The sequence below is a fragment of the Schistocerca serialis genome, chromosome 6 (genome assembly GCF_023864345.2).
Source record: "Schistocerca serialis cubense isolate TAMUIC-IGC-003099 chromosome 6, iqSchSeri2.2, whole genome shotgun sequence".
In the NCBI taxonomy this organism is placed as follows: domain Eukaryota; kingdom Metazoa; phylum Arthropoda; class Insecta; order Orthoptera; family Acrididae; genus Schistocerca; species Schistocerca serialis.
Window position 1 is genome coordinate 292172436 of NC_064643.1, and position 21691 is coordinate 292194126.

The 21691-nt window shown below is 36.3% G+C and overlaps 1 protein-coding gene across 2 annotated transcripts in view; it reads right to left on the minus strand.

Moving 5' to 3' along the window:
• LOC126484263 (transcription factor SPT20 homolog) overlaps positions 1-20597 on the minus strand; it is a 42485-nt gene extending 21888 nt beyond the window's left edge. For both annotated transcript variants that reach the window (XM_050107685.1, XM_050107684.1), the window contains exons 1-3: positions 20497-20597; positions 14322-14776; positions 12273-12435 (exon numbers count right to left, since the gene is read on the minus strand). In XM_050107685.1, coding sequence (XP_049963642.1) covers positions 12273-12435; positions 14322-14768 — 610 coding nt within the window. In that variant the 5' untranslated portion in view covers positions 14769-14776; positions 20497-20597. The remainder of the gene's footprint in view (positions 1-12272; positions 12436-14321; positions 14777-20496) is intronic.
• Between the last annotated feature and the right edge of the window lie 1094 nt (positions 20598-21691).

Genomic DNA, 21691 nt, shown 5'->3' on the forward strand with positions numbered 1-21691 from the left:
GCAAATTCATACCCTTGATTCATCTCAATGGGCAATTAATCCACAACCTTCAGTGTGGACACACATTTGTGTTAGGTCTCTGGCAGAGTCTAAAATTAGTGAACATGGAGGATATGGGTGGGGATTATGAAAAGGTGGGAATGTGAGTGGGAATGTGAGTCAGCCGGAGAGGGTGCCAGATAGTCCATGCATTTGCTATAAATACTGTGTCCACATGGTGGAGTGGTTAACGCAACTGCCTAGTAAGCAGGAGATCCTGAGTTCAAGTCTTGGTCCTGCATATGTCTTCACTCATAAACACTGATCCAGCATGAAGTTCCGACGCTGCTGATATCAATAGTTCCTTCCCTTTCCTTTCCTTTCTCTCCCCCTCCACCTTCATTTTATATAATACTACAACCATGACTGTAGCTAGAACCTTCGTAAAACCTAGGATTCTATATTTGGACTGGTGAGAAGATAGAATTGATGAAAAAATTAAAAGATATGTCTATCAACAGCACTGAACTGTTTTTGATACGGGCAGAGAACAGTGGATGCTTTGCTTACGATATGTACCCATCTTGGGTGGAGCACTACACTTGCTCCAGGACATGAACTATGCTTGGAGCGAGAATGTACCCATCATTGAAGGCAATATGAGGGGGGCTGGGGATGTAACAGATATAAGCCTCATGCTTGCCCATCACCAAAGTTTCTATCAGTATACTTGATGATGTGGTTTTTTGTTCACATAAATTATTCACCAAGATCCAGCCCTACACCTATGAATTAATTTCTCTTATGAATAATGACTATTCTTTCAAGAACTTGATTCAGAAATCAAATATTGTCTGTCTTTTTGACTGTTTAACTCAGTGAGTTTCAGTTCTGTATGTGATCGCTGATTTTGGCAATGAAACAGTCAGAAAGCTCCCTTAGTTTACATTCAAATAATGTCATATGGAATTCCAGAGGATTTTCAAAAGTAAGTTACACATAATTAAGGCACGTCAAGTAACTTCTATTGAATGCTGCACTACACTTCAGACTGGTATAGATACCGGAAACTATTTTTTGATGTATCCACCAAATCTTTGTAAACGATTGTTGGAACATTCTACCAATTATTCTATTACTCAACAATAGAAATCTTCTCCTTGGTAACAGAGCCACTTGAGAAATTCTGTGTGAACATGCTTATTATTGGAAAGTATATGAGTGCTGTGAATCAGTTGCTTGATTGCCTGAACATTATTGTCTGTGGTCGATGTTAATTTCCTCCCTTCTCAGTCAGCATCACCCATGTCTGTGTGGTCTTTTCAAATTATTGGCACCATTTCAATAGAGCTGAACATGCCATTGCATTTGGTCCATATACTGCTAAGATTTCACAGTGAGTCTGTGAACAACTTAGATGTTTTGCCAACAAGAATTGTACTGCCCTGCTTATATTTCAGCTTTAATGTATGTACCCAGATGCTTTGCCGTTTTACTCCCACACTTTTATACTATTACCTATTGCAGCAGAATGTTGTCTGTAGGAAACCCAGAACATGTACCATCTTCTGACAATGCACCACTCTTGTTGCACAATAGTCTTAATATGTGACAACATGTGTAACTTACAGACAACCTGTGATTGGCTTTTGCACCAGGCTATAAAATTCTATTCTGAATCCTAGATAGGACTAGCATATATATTGATTTTTTTTTACTTCTAGTATTGTGGTTGTGAACTTCAGAGTTCAGTCTAAATTCACTCTTGTTATTAACCACAAATAGACCTACCATTAAGCAGTATATGTTTTGGCATTTAACCTCACTAATTACCTAAATTCAAGAACTGAAGATTTATGTTAGCTGCGCAGCTGGCTGCAGTGTTCATTGTAAATGTGCCTCTGTTGTTGTGCTTGTACATAACTGTTTCACTATAACAAATAGACGATAGTTTAGCATAGCCTTCAGCTACGTCATTTGCTACGACCTAGCAAGGCGCCATTATCAGTTACTATTGATATTGATTCATGTACCGTCAAGACCGACATTCTTCATTAACGGATTAAAGTTAAGTATTCCACCAGCTACGTCCATTTTCCTAAATTCTAATTTCCTTGTCCTGTTCCAGACCTCACGCCAGCCTGCGTGAGCTAAAACGCGTGCCTTTCGGCCTCCTCTAGTAACCCGGTGTTGGCTCTCCTGCCAACCACAACAGTACTGACATAAAAATGCAGTAGGAGATAAACAGCACCTATTTAATATAAGCCAGGAAGGCAATTAATTTCCTGCTAACTATATTGCCTTAAGTTTAATACAATAGGTGCTTTTCTTTGTTATATGTAACTTGACTTGTTACACTTGCTTGAAAGTTTGCCTTCTTTGAAACCCAAATGAGCAAATTAAACTTTAGCTGTGAACTCTGCTGCATATCACAGTCCAAACAGTAATTCTGGAAAAATGCAGTGGTTTCGCTTCACAAAAATTGGGATTTTCAGTACGCAAAAGTCACAAGCTTTGTTTACTCATGAATCCATTCTGGTGGTAGTATGCTTCATCTACAAGCCAGATGGAGGCAACTTTGAATCTGTCATTATCTGTCTGCATGAGAATATGATATGCAAAGTCAGCCCTTCATTGTATAAGAGGTATGAGTATGACCTGGTGACTGAATTTTGAATAGAAACATGTGTAGATTGTTTGTCAGTATTGCTCGTGTACTGGAACACTTCAAACTAGTTTCTGCTTTTTAATTCTTTGGATGGATTTCTTAGGATGTTACTCAATAATTCAAAACTCTGGTGACCTTTTTTCAGGAGTAACGACAGTTGACTTGGGACCAATAAATCATCAGCCATGCTGCCTGTCCATTTGAATTTTGTAATGCGTTTGCAAATGGTTTTTGCATTGGGTCATTTTGTACCATTAAATCTTGTTTGAAAAAAGTATCTTGCTGCCAGAACACTGTATTCTAACATATGATATTCCAGTATCAGAAACACGTGTGGCTTAATCAAATACATGATTTCAGCATCTTATGTCAGTACGATAAACTTCTCTCACATTTCAGTGGTGAAACTGATGATTCTAGGCTTTGGATTACTAGTTATAAGCACTGCATATAGTGATTACTGTGCCATCTGTAAACAGCTTTTGTAACTACTACATCGAAACAGGGAGAGGGGGGATGAATAATGATGATAATAATAATAATAATAATAAATGGGGTGCATTAGATGTAAGTGGAGGCCCACCAGAGTGGATTCCATTCATGTAGTATGCTACCAAAATTCTGAATTCCTCTCACAAAGCTGGATTTTCCCTCTGTGCCCCATTGCAGACGTTTAATGAAGGCTTGAGCGCATAGAATAAGTTCACAGATATGTGAGTGGCTTGAAGACTTCTTAAGTAATAGAATCAAGTATGTTGCCGTGATGGCGAGTGTTTGTCAGGTACAAGGGTATCATCAGGAGTGCCCCAGGGAAGTGTGATAGGACCATTGTTTTTGTCTATATATATAAATGATTTGGCAGACAGGGTGTGCAGCAATCTGCAGTTGTTTGTTGATGATGATGTGGTGTATGGTAAGATGTCAAAGCTGAGTGACTTTAGGAAGATACAAGATGGCATAGAGAAAATTTCTAGCTGGCATTATTAATTATTTTTCTAGCTCTACTCTATAAAGTACTGGCCCTTTCCCTACTCCAACAACTGGAGGAAGTATCTGGTGCTCCCCTGACAGACAAGGAACCACTTTGACACTTACCAGGAGATGTATTAATTTGCAACACAACACAATGTGGCACAACAGTAACTTTGCTTTCGCTACATTCTCAAGGTTCTGTATTACATCACCGAGCTTGATAACAGGTCGATGTCAGCTGACTTCTACAAACTTCGCTGGTCGATAACTAGAAAGCCCTCTTCATCTCTTTGTTAATAGACTGTAGTTAGGTATATTAAAGTTAATCATTGTCATGTGGTTGGGGAGTGCAGAGAAAAGTGAGTAAATTATTTTTTATTGAATTTTGTTTTATGATTTCTTCAGTTGTGTAGTTCATGACTTTATGTTCAGAGGGTTGGTTTTTATTGCTATGTCCTATTTACTTAAATAGCTTAATTTTTCTCCGTAGATAAATTTCACAAAACATGGCAACAGTACAGTGTCAATTATTTGAAGTTGGGCTTCCTTCTACCATTGTTGGACAAATGAGCCTATGTGCCTTTTATGCAACAAAGTGTTAATCAATGATGTTATGAAACTACCCAAGCTGGAGAAGGTGTCACACTGACAAAACAGCTCAAGATTTGCAATACTTTCAAATATTTAAAGAAAAGCTTCCAAAGAGACCCACTGTTGATGGTATGTTCATTTCGATGGTTTGCAGGCATCTTACAATATCTCCCCATTTATAGAAAAATCTGGAAAACTGCATGCTACTGGGGGCAGTTAATTTTGCTAGCCACTGAAGAGATTTTAAAAACTGTTCTACACAAGCCCACTTTATGAAATTCTCAAAAAAATTCCTTTGAGCAAAAACACAGTTCAAAGATGTATTGATGGAATGAATTATGATACTGAAAGCACCTTGTATAATTAGCTGCAAAAGACCTATTTCTCCATAGAGTTGAATGAGTCAACTTTACCTGGTTATTAACCATTGTTATTGGCATACATTCATTTTGTTATGGACCAGAAATCCATGATGAACTGCTCTTTGTGAGAATTGTGACAACAGACACTCAAGTTGAATCATTATTTAATGTTATGAAAGATTATGTCATGGAAAAAGTGATCCCTCTGTGAAATAGATTAGCAGCAGCAGATGGAGCACCTGCCATGTCTTGACACTATCATTGAGTCAGGGCCCATACGAGAATATTTTTCCACACAAGTGGCTTATCATTTGGCACCCCCTCTCCCTTCTTATCCCTTGTATGCTTTCACCCATGTCAGTTTTCACTACTAATTGTAAAACTTATTGTGTCCAAATATTGCATTTGCATGCCCGTAGTGTCTGTCTCACCAAGGTGCCCAAAGCAGCCACTACTAACTGTTATGTTTCCCTTATAGAAATCTTACACTTGTTGTGCATCTGGAAACCCTCTCAACTTGGTGCCTGAAGCAGTAGCTTGTGTCACTTGTGCCTTAAATCAGGCCTGCCTGGATTTATAAGCTATTTTAAAATAATGTACCCACATTGCTTGCAGTACACTGAGTCATCCATCAACAACGTACAGTTGCTAACAACCTGAGTGGTTGGTTGCATCCGTCTCTTCAACTTGTCATTAACACAGTACACAAAATTTGAGACAACATTGAATTCTATGTTATTTGCTCAATTTCTCAAAGAAAATGAAGAGGACTAACTGATTATTCCTTCACAGTGAAGTACAATGGCTGCCAAAAAAAACTTACATTTGACAGACTTATTCTCACTATTGTAGACTGTTTTAGACTTTCTGAATATGAAAGACCCAATTTTAAAAGAAAATTCAATTAAGGGGAAACCAGGTATTGCTCATTTAACAGAATTGTTTACTAGATTTAATGAGGTTAAGTTGTGATTACTTGGTAACTATCTAAATTAGATAAAAACAGAGTCCACCATCTCAGTTTTCCTTGTCATAATTAAACTAATGAAGCAAAACACAGGATGATGTGAATTTTCTCAGTTTTCCAATTTGCCACAGAAAAACTGCTAGGATGATGACATTTCAACCTTTGTTCGATATTTAAATGTCATTCTCACAGACTGTGAAACTAGGTTTGAGGATGGTTTGACTGTGGGAAGACCACAGTGGATTATCAATCTGTACATTGATATTGAAGAAATGGATGTAATGTTACAATAAGAACTGACTGGAATAAATACTAATGATGAACTCAAGATGTAGGTTAGAAAGTGATGTCAGCAATTCAGGCTTGAGAGATGTGAACTTGTTACTTATCCTGTATTATGCATTATTTGATAGCCTTTCCATTTTCGTATCTGATTGGAAGTGGTTTCAGTGTTGTTGCCAATCTTGAAACAGACTGAAAGTCACTGACCAAGGAGATTTAAAATTAAACCTAACCAAACTGAAGCATTTATGTATTAATTTTAGTAGATTTGTGTTTTGTGTCATTTAAATTAAGAAATGAATAAAACTTAACACAATCTAAAATGAATTTTCACTCTGCTGCAAAATATGCACTGATATTAAATTTTCTGGCAGATTAAAATTGTGAGCTGTACTGGGGTCAAGTCCCAGTCCAGCACACATTTTTAATCTGCCAGGAAGTTTGAAAACCTATCCTGTTTCTAACTTTTTTTGCTACGTTTATAAAGCTAAACCTATCAAAGTGATTATCATTGTATTAGCTGTCAAAAATATATTTGAAGTTGATGAATTTCTAAAGATTCAATATATGAAAGGCAGGGGTCAATGCAAAGCAGAAAGAATTGGCATGTGGTCTATGAGGAAAAAAAGTCTGGAACCTCTGTTGTAGCCACTGGTCCACAATCTTTCACAAGACCTGATGGTTCCATGTCTTGAGCCATTGCTACTGAGAAAAGATCGCCCCAGGTCTGCAGTTCCTTAAGTCAACACAGCTACTGTACTGGCTGTGGCCTTCCATGGAGATAGCACCACCACCTAGTTCACACATGCACACTGCCTTGAGCATGCATGCTGCTGGGTGTTATGCTGAGGTAGCAGCCTGTGCCTGAGTGAATACACACACCATTGAGACACCATTAATAAGGCTGACACCATTTGGTGACTTTTGTGGGCATCCATCAACAGTTTTGGAACCCAACGAGCACAAAGTTTTTTGTAGCCTAAATGTTCAGTAATGATAGAGTGTACAACAGATCTTAAAACTTCCAGAATTTCCATAGACAAAGCAGTTATGGTGAACCTACAATTTTCTCTAACCATTCTGTCAACTCGTTCAACAATGTCGGCTGTAATGACAGAATTGCGTCCTTGGTCCCCTTCATCATGCACGTCATTTGGCCATCTTTAAATTTTTGGCACCATTCACGCACAACACCATCAGTCATGAAGTTATCACCGCACACTCAGCTCATTCTCCAAAGAATTTGTGCTGTACTATTCCCTTCTGCTTGCAGAAGCTGAATTACACTTTGGAATTCACACTTGGCGGGAGCAACAATGGCGGCAGCCATATTTACATGGCTGTAGTGCAACGCAGACTGATACCCTGAGGTTGGCAATGGTGGAGGGTGTAGTGCGAGAGTTACACAGTAGCCTACAGCGCATGTCCACTTTCTGTCACTTGCGTAGCTTCTACACTAAGCGATTGGAGATTGAAAAAAGAAAACGGCCCTTGTAGAATGCAACCCACTGTCCCATACATACCATTCTGCCACAGAAGTGATCATCCTGGCTGATAATGATGCTCACATTGCCAATATCATTAATAATGTTGCACACATTTATCATTACATTTGATGTCAGTAGATAGCCAGTAACAACAAGCAATGTCTAGGGACAGCAATCAGCAGCATCATTTCAATGTGGTCACTTGAAACAGACTATTTTTTACTTTTTTCCATATTATTGCAGTGAAAATGTCTAATCGTATGTATTGCAAGGTTGGATGGAAGGTTCAACTGGTGAAAATGGACTTAGTTGTTCAAGTGAGTGACTTTAGGGGGCACACTAAGGAACAGATGGTGGTTTGCACCCAGATAGGTGTGTACAACAATTTGTTTTGAGTATTGTGGACCTGGTTATTACACAATAGAATGTAGAGAGTGCTCATGGTTGATACCGAGATGTGAGGATTACAGGTGTCTGTAGCAAGAAGTATAATGCTAGTATTAATATTAAGTCCTTTTCTATTCTATTTTCCTATTTTTGTGGGCATAGGCTTTGCAATGAGTGTGCCAGGGATAGAGAAGGCTATGATTATGGAGGTGGCTCAGACCTTTCTGAACCAGATGATACAAATGCAGGCAAACATCATGGACTTGCATAAGCAGTTAGATGCAATGAGGGGGACAGATCCTCATCCGTTATCTCAATGCCTATCCTAGGTGCTAGTGCCACTAAGCTAGTTTCTCCTTTCGTTGATAAAACAGGGGAGGATCAGTTAGCACTTACAGACTACCTGTTTGTAGCCCCAAAGCTGGGATGTTACCCAAGGAACAGTTGCTGCATATGGCCAAGTCAGATTTGGTGGAAGGTGCCAAAATGTACATGATGTATCATGAAGAATTGAGGAATGCTCACACATTTGAAATTCTGATGACAGGCTTATTGCAATGATATAGGAGGAAGAATAGTAATAGATATTACAGGAAAAAAATTGAATTATGTGTCACAAACAAGGGGAGTCAATTGAAAGTTTTGTGGAGAGGATTAGGAAGCTTAAAGTTAATATATGAGCTAATGGAAAGAAATGATACAAATATGTTCCTACTGAAAGAGGAATAACAGAAGCATTAGATGCATTTTGCACTGTTTGCCATTTAATGTACCATAAAAATGGGCAGAGCTTCCTAAAGACCTAGCTGCAGCCATAAGAATGGCAACACCATCGGAAGAAATAGAAACAGTGACTCGAGTCTGTGATAAGGTAATTTTCTTTGTGGAAGACAAATTTTGCCATTGTGGATGACCATGCCAAGTACGATGAGAGTGCTGTCAACTGCAGTGTAGTAAATGTGGGTGAGTAGGCCATCGAGAACAAAACTGTAGACAGAAGTCTAATAAGGGGCGTGGTAAGGTATCACAGAATGGGAATGGTAACCCACTGTTAAACAACAATGGGGTCCAGTGGCATGCGCACTAAATTTTAACACACCTAAAGTGTGTGCAGAAGTGGAATTTTACTTAATTGGTTTAGTGCGTGGAAGAGAATATAAGTTTTTATTGATGTAGGTGTATGTGGACCTCATGAGAAAAAGGAAGTAGGGTGCACTACATCATAGGTTATGTACGGTGGGTGGTAGAGATGTGCATTAGCTTGGGTGTCTGGATGGAGGCAAAACAATTAAAGGGATGCCTGAAAGTTTTGACTCATAGAGAGGAAGGTTACTATGCAGTTGTAGGGTTAGATATCTTACATGAGCATCATACTAAAATGGACCTCAGACAGCATGTAGTAGAACTAAATGGGGCATTGTTCTAGCTGGGGAAATCTGCTTTCTGTGCCACACTGCAACAAGTTCATTGCTCATGAAAGAGGAACCAATTAGATTGTATGCATGGCCACTAAGGATTAATTTGCATGATAAAATATTACAAACCACTAAAAGAGAATGATGAGTTACCTAAGGCAAGGTGTTTTGTGCACAGAAGTGTGGTATGTGTACAGGAGCTGGCCAGTGAGCAGGTAGTGCCCATCAGAATAGATAACTTTGCAACCAAAGACATGGACTTGTCTGAAGGATTGACAGTTGCCAATTTGGAGATTTTAGAGGAAGATAATATGGATGGGATAAATTTGTACTCTGCACAAAAGGATATAGTTTTTGTTGTGATTACAGATATTTCAATAACTGCACAATTATGGATGCTTATCCACACCAAAAAATAATGGAAACTGTGGATAATTTGAGGCAATGCATTTAATTCTCTACCACAGATATAAGAAGTGGCTATGATAGGTTAGAAGTAGCACTGGAGGACCATCCAGAACCAACAGTTGCAGTTCCTTTGTGAAATTACCTGTCTCAGCAAATGTCATTTGGATTAAAAAACGTGCCAGCCATATCTCAGTGTTTGTTAGATGAAGTTTTGCGAAATTTAAAACCAAGGCAATGTATGATATATTTGGATGACCTACAGTCTTTGCAAAGAATATGGAGGGACATATTCTATGTTTAAGGAAGGCATTTAAGAGGTTACATGCAGTGCATGTGACTCCCAGTCATGAAGGAGTCATGATGGACGTTGAGTAGTAAAAGCAATGCAAGATTTTCCAACACTATGTATGAAAGGGAAGTTACAATCGTTTTTCAGGCTTAGTAAATAATTAGAGGAAGTTTGTTCCAAAATTTGCAGAGATAGCATGACCTCTTACTCATCTACTGAAAAAGAAAGTAAAGTTTTGTCAGATCTGAGTATGAAGAGCCAGTAAATTAAAAGAAACATTGATAACCAGTCTGGTGTTAGTTTGTCCAAATTATGAGAAGGCAATTGTATTGTCATCTGACACAAGTAGTCATGCACTTCACTTCACACTGAATCAAGGAGTGAACAGAGCAAAGCATCCAGTTACCTCTGCCTCATACCAGTTGAATAAAGTGGAGAAAAATTGGTCTACAACAATGAAGAAAATACTGAGCCTTATAAATGACATAATGTAATTCCAGTACTATTTGTATGATAAGAAATTTAACAACACATGATAAATTATTACTTAAAGTGAGTTTGATTTTGAGGTAATCCATCGACCAGGCAGAACACATGAGAATGTGGATGGCCCCAGCTGAAATGTTAAGTGTTACAATGAGTGTGGTACATCACTACAATGTGGCAGAAACAACAAGCTGGTGAAGAAGACTGTAAACTATCTGCAATGCGCCCACAATTAATTGTGCACAACAGACTGGTATGTAAGAAAACAAAACTTGGACCTTGTGTTGTGATTCCAGCTATGCTGCAGGAAGAAGTATTGACATGGCCACACAGTCATATGTTAGTGGACCATAAAACCAGGGAACAGAGAGTAACTGACCAATACTGATGGCAAACACATAAGCTGAATGTACAGCAGTACGTGAAGAACTATGTAGTGTGTGCGAAGTGGGGTGAATTGAGCCATCAGTGTATTCCACTGCAAAGATTACCGGAGGCTAATCAACCATTTGAAATGACCAGTATAGACATATTATGAATTGCTATATATTGATTATAATAGACCATTTTTCATGTTATGTGGGGATGGTGGCTGTCCCAAACCAGTAAGCAACACAGTGGTTCAGTCTGTGGTGACTAATTGGTTGTTGAAGTTTGACATTCAACAGAGACTGATTATGGATCAGGGTACCAATTTCATGTCAGAGTTAATGAAGCAAGGTTATTATTTATTATATATTCATAAATTATGGACAAGCATATTTCACCCACAAGCAAGTGGGAGAACAGAGCCATTTCACTGAACAATAAGAAAGATACTAATCATTATGACAACAGTCAATATAGTGGATGGGGCAAACTTGAAGTCTTCCAGCAATTTGAGTATTGTGTCATTCCTGGGTTGTAACCACACCACCATGTTTCGTCATCTGGGATGACCTTGGGAAAAATGTTTAGATCATTTCAGAACTCTTATTTTAGATCGCAGGAAACTTCCACCTGATGTCATATTCATTCAGCAGATTTGTCAGTGAATGAGGTGGCACAGTAGTTAGCACACTGAACTTACATTCGGGAGGACGACACTCCAAACCTGTGTGTGGCCATCCCGATTTAGGTTTTCTGTGATTCTCTAAATCACTTCAGCCAAATGCTGGGATGGTCCCTTTGAAAGAGCTTTGCTGACTTCCTTCCCTGTCCTTTCCAAATCTGATGGGACCGATGACCTCACTATTGGGTTTGCTCCCCCAAATGGAGGAACCAACCAACCAATTTGACAGTCATTCTTCTCATCACCAAACCTTTCATTAAAATTCGCTGAACTGAACTCCAAGTCACTTGAGACAACCCTGAATCTTCCAGGGTGATTTTTTAACTTTTTCATGATACTGAGCTTGGGAAGGGCGACCAGAGTGAGATTTCCTATTGATTGACATTTCACCACTTCTGAAATGGGAAAATGACATGAACCCTTGAGTCTTATTCATTGTATTATCCTTGAAGGCTCTTTTTAACATTTTAAGAGCTCCTGTGCCAGTTTTTCCAAGCAAGAAACAAAAATATGTGTCTGCGTGCTGTGCATGAGAATCAGCCACTAAAAAATGAAGAGCACACAAAAGAACTGTAACTAGGAAATTTAAAAATATACAAGCCAAACAGGACTTTCCTTAGCAATGATGCTTGAGTTATTGACTCAGGAATGGTTCCTCTCTATTCTTCTAGCAGCAGAATGTGGTACTACAAAACTCCCTGTCCACCACAACATTTGTTTGATTTTTCTTTTTTTAGTTACTGCCTTACATACAGAAACATGTTTCTTGATTCTTTGTATTTCATGAAAAATGTAACTATTACACACATTGTGAATTACATTCATACAATGGAAAGTGTTTGCAAATGAATAAATGAAATTAAGAAATTTTGGAAGTCACATCTTTATAGAAGCCCAAAAAAGAAACAGTTAATATTCTTCACATTACTTGAACTTTGGGTGCGAGGCTGAGTTGGAGTGGTTTGGCCATGTGTGCTGTGCTGTGCAGTTTCTGTTGTTTGCTCAATACCTCTTTGTCGGCGTGTAAATTTTGTATACTGAGATCCTGATGTACTGCTGAAAACTGTTTCTAAAATTTCTTGGCCTTTACCCTGCAATGATAAAAGGAAATACATTTTTAGAAAATGCAATTTCTGACAGTACTTTCAATACAGTAAAAAAGATATATAAAGTAAAATTATTCTCTCAGTGTGTGAGCTTAAAAATAAAAATTGCATACATTTGAACATTTTGTACCTGAAATTTTTGATATTTTGAAATATGACAAAATCATATAGAGCTACACAATAACTCTTTCAAACATTGTTTACCATAAATTCCATCACAATCAAGGCTCTTCAGAAATATTGAACAAATCAAGTTATATTAGTTTATTTGGCATATTTTCACATTTTCACGCCATATTGTGTTATGAAATTTCCTTCTGGTATGGTGCACCTAAAGTAAATAAGTGTTTTTTCAGCAGCAGTTAGCAGTAAGAATATTGTGTAATGCAGATAAAGTAAATCCTGCTGAAGTCTTTTTTTAAGGATCTTGATTTCTTAGGCTCACTTCCTAATACTCCCTACTGGTTTTTCTTGCCAAAATGAAGATCAGTTTCTACTAAACTGTGATATAGACAGTCACTATACAGACACAGAAATGATTTTCTTGTAAACTTTGCCTCCATGACCTGGGTTCAGACTGAAGTTATGTATTTGACAAGCTCCTGTCTAATATAAAGCAATAAATTCGGAATTCCTACCAGTTCAAAAGAAAATTAAAAACATACCTCATCAGTGACTCCTTCTACAAATTATCTGAGTCTTTAGATTCAGAGATTGAAAATTTATATTAGCTACAAGGCAAGTAGCAATGTTCGTTATGAAGCTGTATGATGAGTAATAATATGCAATAAATAGGAGTCAGTATTTATGGATGAGAAAGTATTACTCTTGAAAAATTGTAATCGGTAGACAGTAAGCCACAAAAAGCAGATAAAACAGGAGCTATATATTAAATCTGAGAAGGTAGCACCTTTTTTCAAAGCAGCGGCATTCGTACTAATGTATTCCATTGATTTTAAAGGTCATAAGTGAGAATAGCGTTAGGCAGTATAGTGAGAGTTTTATTACTAATACACGATGCAGGTTAAGTTTCTGTGATGGCTTTGTCTCATACTAATTGTATGCCTTCATTCATTCCAAACCCATGATGGTTCTCCTTGATGGGATCTACAGAACAAAATAAATGAATGAATCACTGGATAAGTGAATACATTAACTGGCTGCTTTGCCTTCAAGAGAGAGTTTCTCTTCTACAAATATCATCAGACAGAGCTCACGTAAGAACTACTGGTAACCCGTCTATATCTGACAAAGAAGCCATTCTTGAAGATTTACTGTTAAAACAATAATAAAATGCTATTTGTTCACATTTTTAGCCCTTTCAGAGAAAACTGGCGATTAGATGTAATTAATTCAGTGAAGTTTGTGATAGGTTGAAGCTCTGTTAGTTCCTGTGGCATGCTTGAAGAGCACAATTGGTAGTTTTCATTTTCACTTCAGGTATGTCTTAATTTGTAACATATAATTAACATATAAATTCTGGGTAGAGTAAACGATTTCTTCTTATCTGACTTTCCATTTCTTGACATTTCTGTCTAAGTTTATATCTGAGACAGGTACCTAGATCTGATATGAAATGCAGATTTACTTATCACAAATGTTCAAAAGACTGTTTTATGTTAAACTTGGGGTCATGTTCATCAAATTTATTGCACAAGTTTTCACTTTTATAGTGAGACGTATTTGAGGGACTATGCTTTGAACTCAATTCAGTTTGTCTGTGACTGCCAAATAGTTGGCGAAGGCTACCTCAAAATATGGTGAGTTTTAAGTATGTTAAATTTTTATTAGCTAGCAAGTGACTAGTACACACTGCCTTTCTTACAATACTGAAGAGTTTCAGCTCTCTAACTACTAACATGGTCTTTTACCTTCACAAGACATTCCCATGGAGAATTGTCAGTGAGGTGAGGGAGCCAGTACCAGAAATTCTGCTCCTTTCTTGTTTGTGTATCTTTTGATTCCTTTTTTGCTGCCTGGGATGGCTCTGTTTTCAGCTGTGGATCTTCAGTTTGCTCTTGCTCCTGATCTTCATCTGGGTTTAGCTTCTGTTCCACGTCTAGATTTTGTTCTTGTTCCTGTTCCATTTTTGTTTGTTCTTGCTTTAGCTCTTTTTCTTCATATCGATCTTTTTGATCATGTACCTGTTCTTGTGAGAGTTGCTGCTGCTGGTCCTGGTGCTGCTGGTCCTGCTGTTGTTGCAGTTTCTCCTGTTTTAGTTTTTTCTGTTGCTGTTCTGTTGATTTTGGTGATTGCTGTTGATAGACACTGAATCGTCTCTGTGTGCGTTTAGATGTCTTGGTCCTGCTTACATTCATTGTTCCTGCTAGAAAAAACAAACAGTGCAAACTATTTATAGTGAAAATAGTCATTTAAAGTAAACTAAAATAAAACCTGTATGGAAATGAAATAATTTATGCATATAACACACAGCAGGATCTATACATACAGAAAGAAAAAAGTGCTAATTTGTGAACTCAAGTGTTTGTTTTTCTGGAAAAAAAGTAAAGATTAAAAGAACTGAAACTAACCTCAAATCAATTAGAAAAGGCTCAAAGATTCAAGGCCAAGAGAGAGACATCTGAATTAGAGAATAACAAAATCAGCAAAAAAGTATAACTAACAGAAGAGATTTGAAAAACTGAGAAATGACTCCCAGTGCTGTTGACTACTCACAGATAAGAGAGGTAATGTTCAAAAATTGAAGCACTGATCAGACAAAATGGGACAACAATGGAGAATAATGAAAAAAAAAAGCAAGTGGTACTAAAAAGACAGAACAGGAGTAAGAATTGATCATCTATAAAAGAGGGTTGAAAGAGGAAAATCAAATATGTGGAAATAATTGTAATGCCAGAAGAAGCAGGTTGTAGAAATGAGGCTTATGGAAAAGAAATAAACAATAATAGGACTAACAGGTGGAAGTTTGTGGCAGGTGGGTGATGAACGCCAACCAGAGGGTTGCCACTTATGACTATTTTCCGAAGTACTGGTGCTAGGAATACGAATTATCTACATGGTAATGCATATACAAAGGTCATGCCCATTGTGCTTAACCGTATGATTTTTATTAGGGTGTTTGGTACCTGTACAGGTTCTCTAAGTTCCTTGAGTCTCAGTGATAACTTAGGGGCTGTCATGCTTGCATAAAATGCTGCATGATGATTGTGCCTCAACTGGTACCTCACAGATGATTCTGTCCACAATAAATGAAGCCTTACCAGAGACAGGGCTGGTGTAGCTAACGGTGCAAAGATAAAAAGGACCTATTTTGGAAAAGGGTCCACAATTAATGGTCAAGCAGATTAACACTAAGCATTCTGTGTTGCTGAAATATTTAAGTGTATGTGGTGTTCTTCACTGTCTGTTTCTCTGTAGTTCAGAAAAATGTTGAATCTTGCATGTTATTTTGCAAAATATGAATTTCTTTATAAATAGTCAACAGTGCCATAAAATAAAACAGGATTTTTGATTGCAAAGAACTTTCACCACAATGAAAAACAGGAAACGTGTATTCAGCATAAGCTGCACGAAATTATATACATGAACAACAATCTGATGATGAACCAATTGGTCCCAGATTGGTAATAATGCAATTTCTTCTTAATAAAGAACAGCAGATGGTTGCTCTTTTTACTGTTTCATAATATAACCTGTATCCTTACAGAGGTGCAGTCTCACTAGGTCAATTTTCAACAAAATAGCACCGAGCGACAAAGCCAAGAAATGACTGTGTTTAAGAAAAGTTTGGAGACCAAACTGTATAATACCATGTTCCAAAGAAATGCTCATATAAAGAAATGATGGCAGTGACTAAAATAAATAGAGAATTATTTTGATCACATAACAAATAACAGATTTCAGAATAGAATACAATAGAATAGAATAGAATATTTTTATTCGCCTTTCAGTATTTTTCATACAATTGGCTTCATCAAAGTTTACAATGGAGTACAGTTAAGCACAATAAACACTTACATACACAGAATTATTTAGCTTATTTAAGGATTGAAAACATTTCTTTATCACGTATTAAAAGCTTGTATTATTCACCGCCTTAGTGCCTTCACACTCGTGTCTCAACAGTTCATAGGCGAAGTAACATTGTTAAACTGTTCGCTTTGATCCTGTGCCCATTACACATGTTATACAAATGGAGATGATATTTTAATTACTGACGATGCCTTTTGGCATAATTGTTTTATTATTCTCCAGTGCATGATGTAATTTTAGAAGTTTTACTTCTGATGAAGGTATATTTATATGTACCGAAACCTTGGTCAAGAATTTTAATAAAAAAATTCTATCCTGCAACTGTTTTTGGCTGCCATCCTTTATTGTGAAGAATTTTAACAGTTGCTGCTGCAGCCATGTTTAAAATCTTGAAAGCTTGTATTATAGTGAGTATTTCCTAGGAATTCTTCAATTGTATAGAATTCACTGCATTTTAACCAATTTTGCAATACATTCTTGAATTTATTAAATGGGGCTGTATGAGCTGAGTATGGTAACTTATTAAAAAAATTTATACCCAAATGTTTATAGCCTTGAGAAAGGAACATCCAACAAGCGACTATTTCTGGTATTGTGGGTGTGTACATCACATCTCATGCTGAATTTGTCCAGATTTTCTTTAGCATACATTAAACAGCTATATATTTACATGCTAGGTACTGTCATTGCACTGAGATATTTAAAGTGGTTTCTGCAGGAATCTCTGGGTGCTGATCCTAGTATACATCAAGGAGAAGTTGGTAATGATATGGTGTAAAAAAATAAAACCACTCAGAGAAACAATGCATCTGTAAATAAAGTACTCATGAATATCCTAAATTGGTTTAGTTCTAATGGATTTAAAATTCATGTGCCTCACGATGATGAAGTTGATATAATACCAAAAGGTAGTGATAAAGTAGGTTCCTCTAAAAACCTGGGTTCACAATTTGCTAACAAATCGAACTGGTCCTGTCACTCAGTTGATTTGTCTAAAATGCTCATTTTAGCATATTTTTCCTTACCTCTACATGTGTTGATCGGATCTGAAAGGCTTAAGAAGCTACAACCTTAGAGCATTCCTGTTGTATGGCATCATCTTAAAACAAATAGTACCTATGAAGATCACAGTTTCTAAGCATGACCTTTATGTTCATATTAAAAGGGATTCTTATTATTGTGGAGAAAGGTCTTAGTTATTCCATCACAAAAGTATCAATACTCTATCATTATATGTAATTTTTTTTATTTAAGTACCAGTACTTAAGAGCAACCGAATAAAAATTGTTTTACAAGCCACAGTATCATTTGCTGATTTGTTCACCCAAATTTGTGTATGCTACTTATTATGCTAAAGGAATGACAGATTATTGTATCATGGTTTTTGCTTCATTATAAATTTTGAAGTGATGTAGCAAGACCATTGAAAACAGAGTTGCAACTAATTAATAATAGTTTCAACACATTAATTCCAGTTATTAATACATCATAAAGTTGCAATGCATTCTCATCAAAACAAATTGGTATCAGTATAACAGTGAAAGGAATGAATAATAAATCAACTCACTAACCAAGAAATGTGGTTTGGCATATTTCGAGTTGTGCAGTTGTAGATAATAATGCTAGAATATTTAAAAATAAATGTTTTCACTCCTTTATTTTTTATCAGTTAATTTTGTAATGTAATTCAGAAGTTATACACAAAGTGTCAGTAGGCCAAAATGAACCATAAAAATAATGAAGTATGTAGGTAACCAAATATTTTGTTAAAGCCTCAACATCGACCTTTGATTTCTTATACTCTTAAGTTAGTGAATTTGATATTAAATTGCATGTTTCACTGGCAATAACAATCAGTTTTGAATGAAATGTGATAATCTGCAGTTATTTCCACAAAAATATATTAATCCTTTCCCACATTTTGACCATGTTAAAAATATTTTCTGTCAGTTACCTCTATACTGTTATACTATTGCACATTTAGAGTTTCCAGGATCTGAAAGCCGACTGTGTGTTCCATGGACAGCTGTTACACTTTACATTTTATTAGTTTTGCAACAGTACAACTTTTGCTTATATGTGTCAAGAAGTATTTATTCAGTTTCTGTGATTTTGAATTGATGTTTTCATATGAATAATACATCTGCATGTATTATGCTGAACTTATTTGATTACATATAATGGTACCAAAAAATCTTTTTTTAAAGTCCTTTTTATATTCTGAAGGAAGATACTGTAGTGTTTATTTGCACTACGTGATTTTTGATGTTCTACATTTTTTATGTTCTATAGAAGCTTTTTTGTACAATTATCTTGTGATACAATATTTTAAAAGTATTATCTATAAAAATAAAAAAGAGAGAAGTTTAGCAAAATGCAGAAATACACTGACATTGAATGCATAATATTTCATTCACTCTGGATGCTTTAATTAATTAGCTGTCAAAGAAACCACTGATCTGATGTCATCAAATGAAAACCGTTACATGTACTACACAGTTAATTGACGGAAAATGCAGCAACTGCTCCTTTACGTGAAGATACTCACTTTCATAAGTGAACTCCAATTATATTGTATTCATATAATTGATAGTATGATTCAAGTATGTTTTGATGTATTATTTCAAAAGTGACGTGATATTCATATAAATGTGAGTTGCATTCACAGGAGTATTCCAGATGTAATTGTTGATTGCATAAATGAGATTGCAGGCTAAGACAATTATCTACATTCCAATAATGCTTAATATTTACTTTTTTACATTGCCATCTGTTCCTGATTGGTCTGTTTTTGGTGCAAGTAAAACTGTGATATTTATTCATAATGCAGTTCTAGTTATGCTGCTGACTTTTGTGTTCTGGTGACACACAGCTCTTTCTGGAGAATGAAATAAAGTGCATATATAGCATACAATTAGAGTAACTAAATGAATTTGCATCTATTATCTGTTTATACACAATCTACTGAGATATGAGTTGTTTCTGGAACAATGTAAGTGTGGCAGAACAACCTTAAAATGCTGGAACAGGATCTGAAGTGAGTAAGGAGTTTGACAAAGGGGGTCATGCAGGACAGTTTTTTAAGATCTTGAATTAGTAACAGCATCAGTGCCTGCGTCTAAGGCATCTGTGTCTTTAAGACACAGGAGCTTCTGAATGGCTATGTTTATTGTCATGAAACAATAAGAAAGATAATTTTTACAAGGAAATACATAAATAAGCCTTAGATCGAAAAAGTACAATGTATCAGTTGAAACTCATGTCTAGTTCCCCCCTGCCTCTGCCTCTACTCCCTTGTCCCACACACACACAACACAGTTGTAGCATAATTGCGTGGAATAAAAAAAAATTAAAGTTCATGCAGATAGCCAGCAGCTTCTAGACCAAGACTGTACCCAGCAAGGGACAAGGGCAAGCAGGTGACTCAGCCCCTCCCCTAGAATTTTTTTTTTTTTCCATTCACAAATATATGAATTATCTACTGCTGTTAAGATATGTCATCATCCAGAAACAAACATTGAATGAAACTCCATTGCATGCACTAACTGTGAAAAATATTCCATGCTTTAATAAAAGCATAAATTGTACAATGTTATTTTCGAAATTTCTGAATTAGAAATAAAAGTACAGAAAAGGGGATATACTGAGTATTGCTCCATAATGTTTTTTTTTATACATATTAGAAATATGTTCTTTCCTCATTGACAGTACAAATAATAAAAATAAGTGGCAAGAACAAACTTTTAAAGGCTACTGTAAAAAGCATTACATGTTCAGAATTTTATCATTGCTGTCATATGAAAATATACCATATGCACAAGCTGTGTCAAAAGGGTTATTTTCAACAACAGAATAGAGTTACCTTTAATTTTATTCTGAAAACAAATGTCAACTCAGTCAACAAATATTTCAGTTTCATCTTTTTAGCATTAATTGCATGATTGTGAAGTTTTTCGTATCTGTTATCCAACTTGTTACGGCAAAGTGCTATGATGTAAACAAAAAGAGAGACAAAAATTCAAATTAACAAAGCATGTAATAAATACAACTTACAGTTTTCTGTATCTGCTCTAGTCCTCTGTACTCTCCAACTACTAGTTGCAAGGAAAAGCAAATACTGAAGGCTCTTCAAACTGAACCTACCAATTTATCTGTTCCACAGATATTAACACCTCCAGCATTGAGACAATGCCGCTCCTGACCAATGAGATGGGCTTGCTTTGAGAAGGAGCAACCAATCAGATGCAGCTAAGGCAGATGGTGGGGGTAAAGAACCTCTGACGTAGCAATGAGAAAGAAACTGAAATGATGACCTTGGTCAGCACCATTCCAGCCAACACGATCTTTTATGAGCTTTCCTTATTTCCACATTGTGTCATTAAAATACAGCTCATGTTTCATATACTTCTGTGAGCCCTCGTGGCTGAGAAAATGAAAGCCCCAGTTTTTTCTTAAGCTTGGAAACTTAAACCATATAACAATGCTTCTGAAACAAAGTGGTGTTGTTTGGTTAGGTCCCTGAGATAAAAAGTAGAGAGGGCAATATTTATTTGGAAATAAAATGAAATGCGCATTTGTGGTCTTTTACAACCTTTACATTGGGGAGGGAGATAACATGCCAAAGGATAGAGACAAATTGTTATTTGAGAAAAGAAAGGTCAGTCCTTCTTCTTAATTTTTTCTCTAATGATTAACTCTGGTAATATATGTGTCTTAATGAAAGAAATATTGTTGAAAAATTTACAGATGTCAGTCACATAATAAATGAATAATTGTGTCACATATCTTTTGATATGGTTTACAAGGAAAGTTACTTATTATGAACCCAGGAAGATTATGGAATTTAATTGTCTCTTGGCTTAAAAGTGATGCTGCTATTTGTCTTTCCTGTTCTAATAGCTGAAATAAGGATTCTCACTAATCACTTTATTAAGTCTAATTTTTTAGCCATATTTTACTTAATCACCATGAGGTACACAGTCTTTTAGAACTACATTAACTCATCATTCTGAAAAAAATCTCTGATACATGAGTGGAATAAATTTGGATTTAATATTGGAGGGGGGAGGGGAAGATATGGCATCTGAAAGTCATAGGTATTTAAAATCATCCAAGATCTGGGCTAATGTCAAGATAAGAAATCTCAATATTAATTTGACATGTAATGTATTCTCTTCTTTACATGCAAGACACAGACACACAGCATAAATATGAGGAACAAAGCCATGAAAATCAAAATAAAATGTTA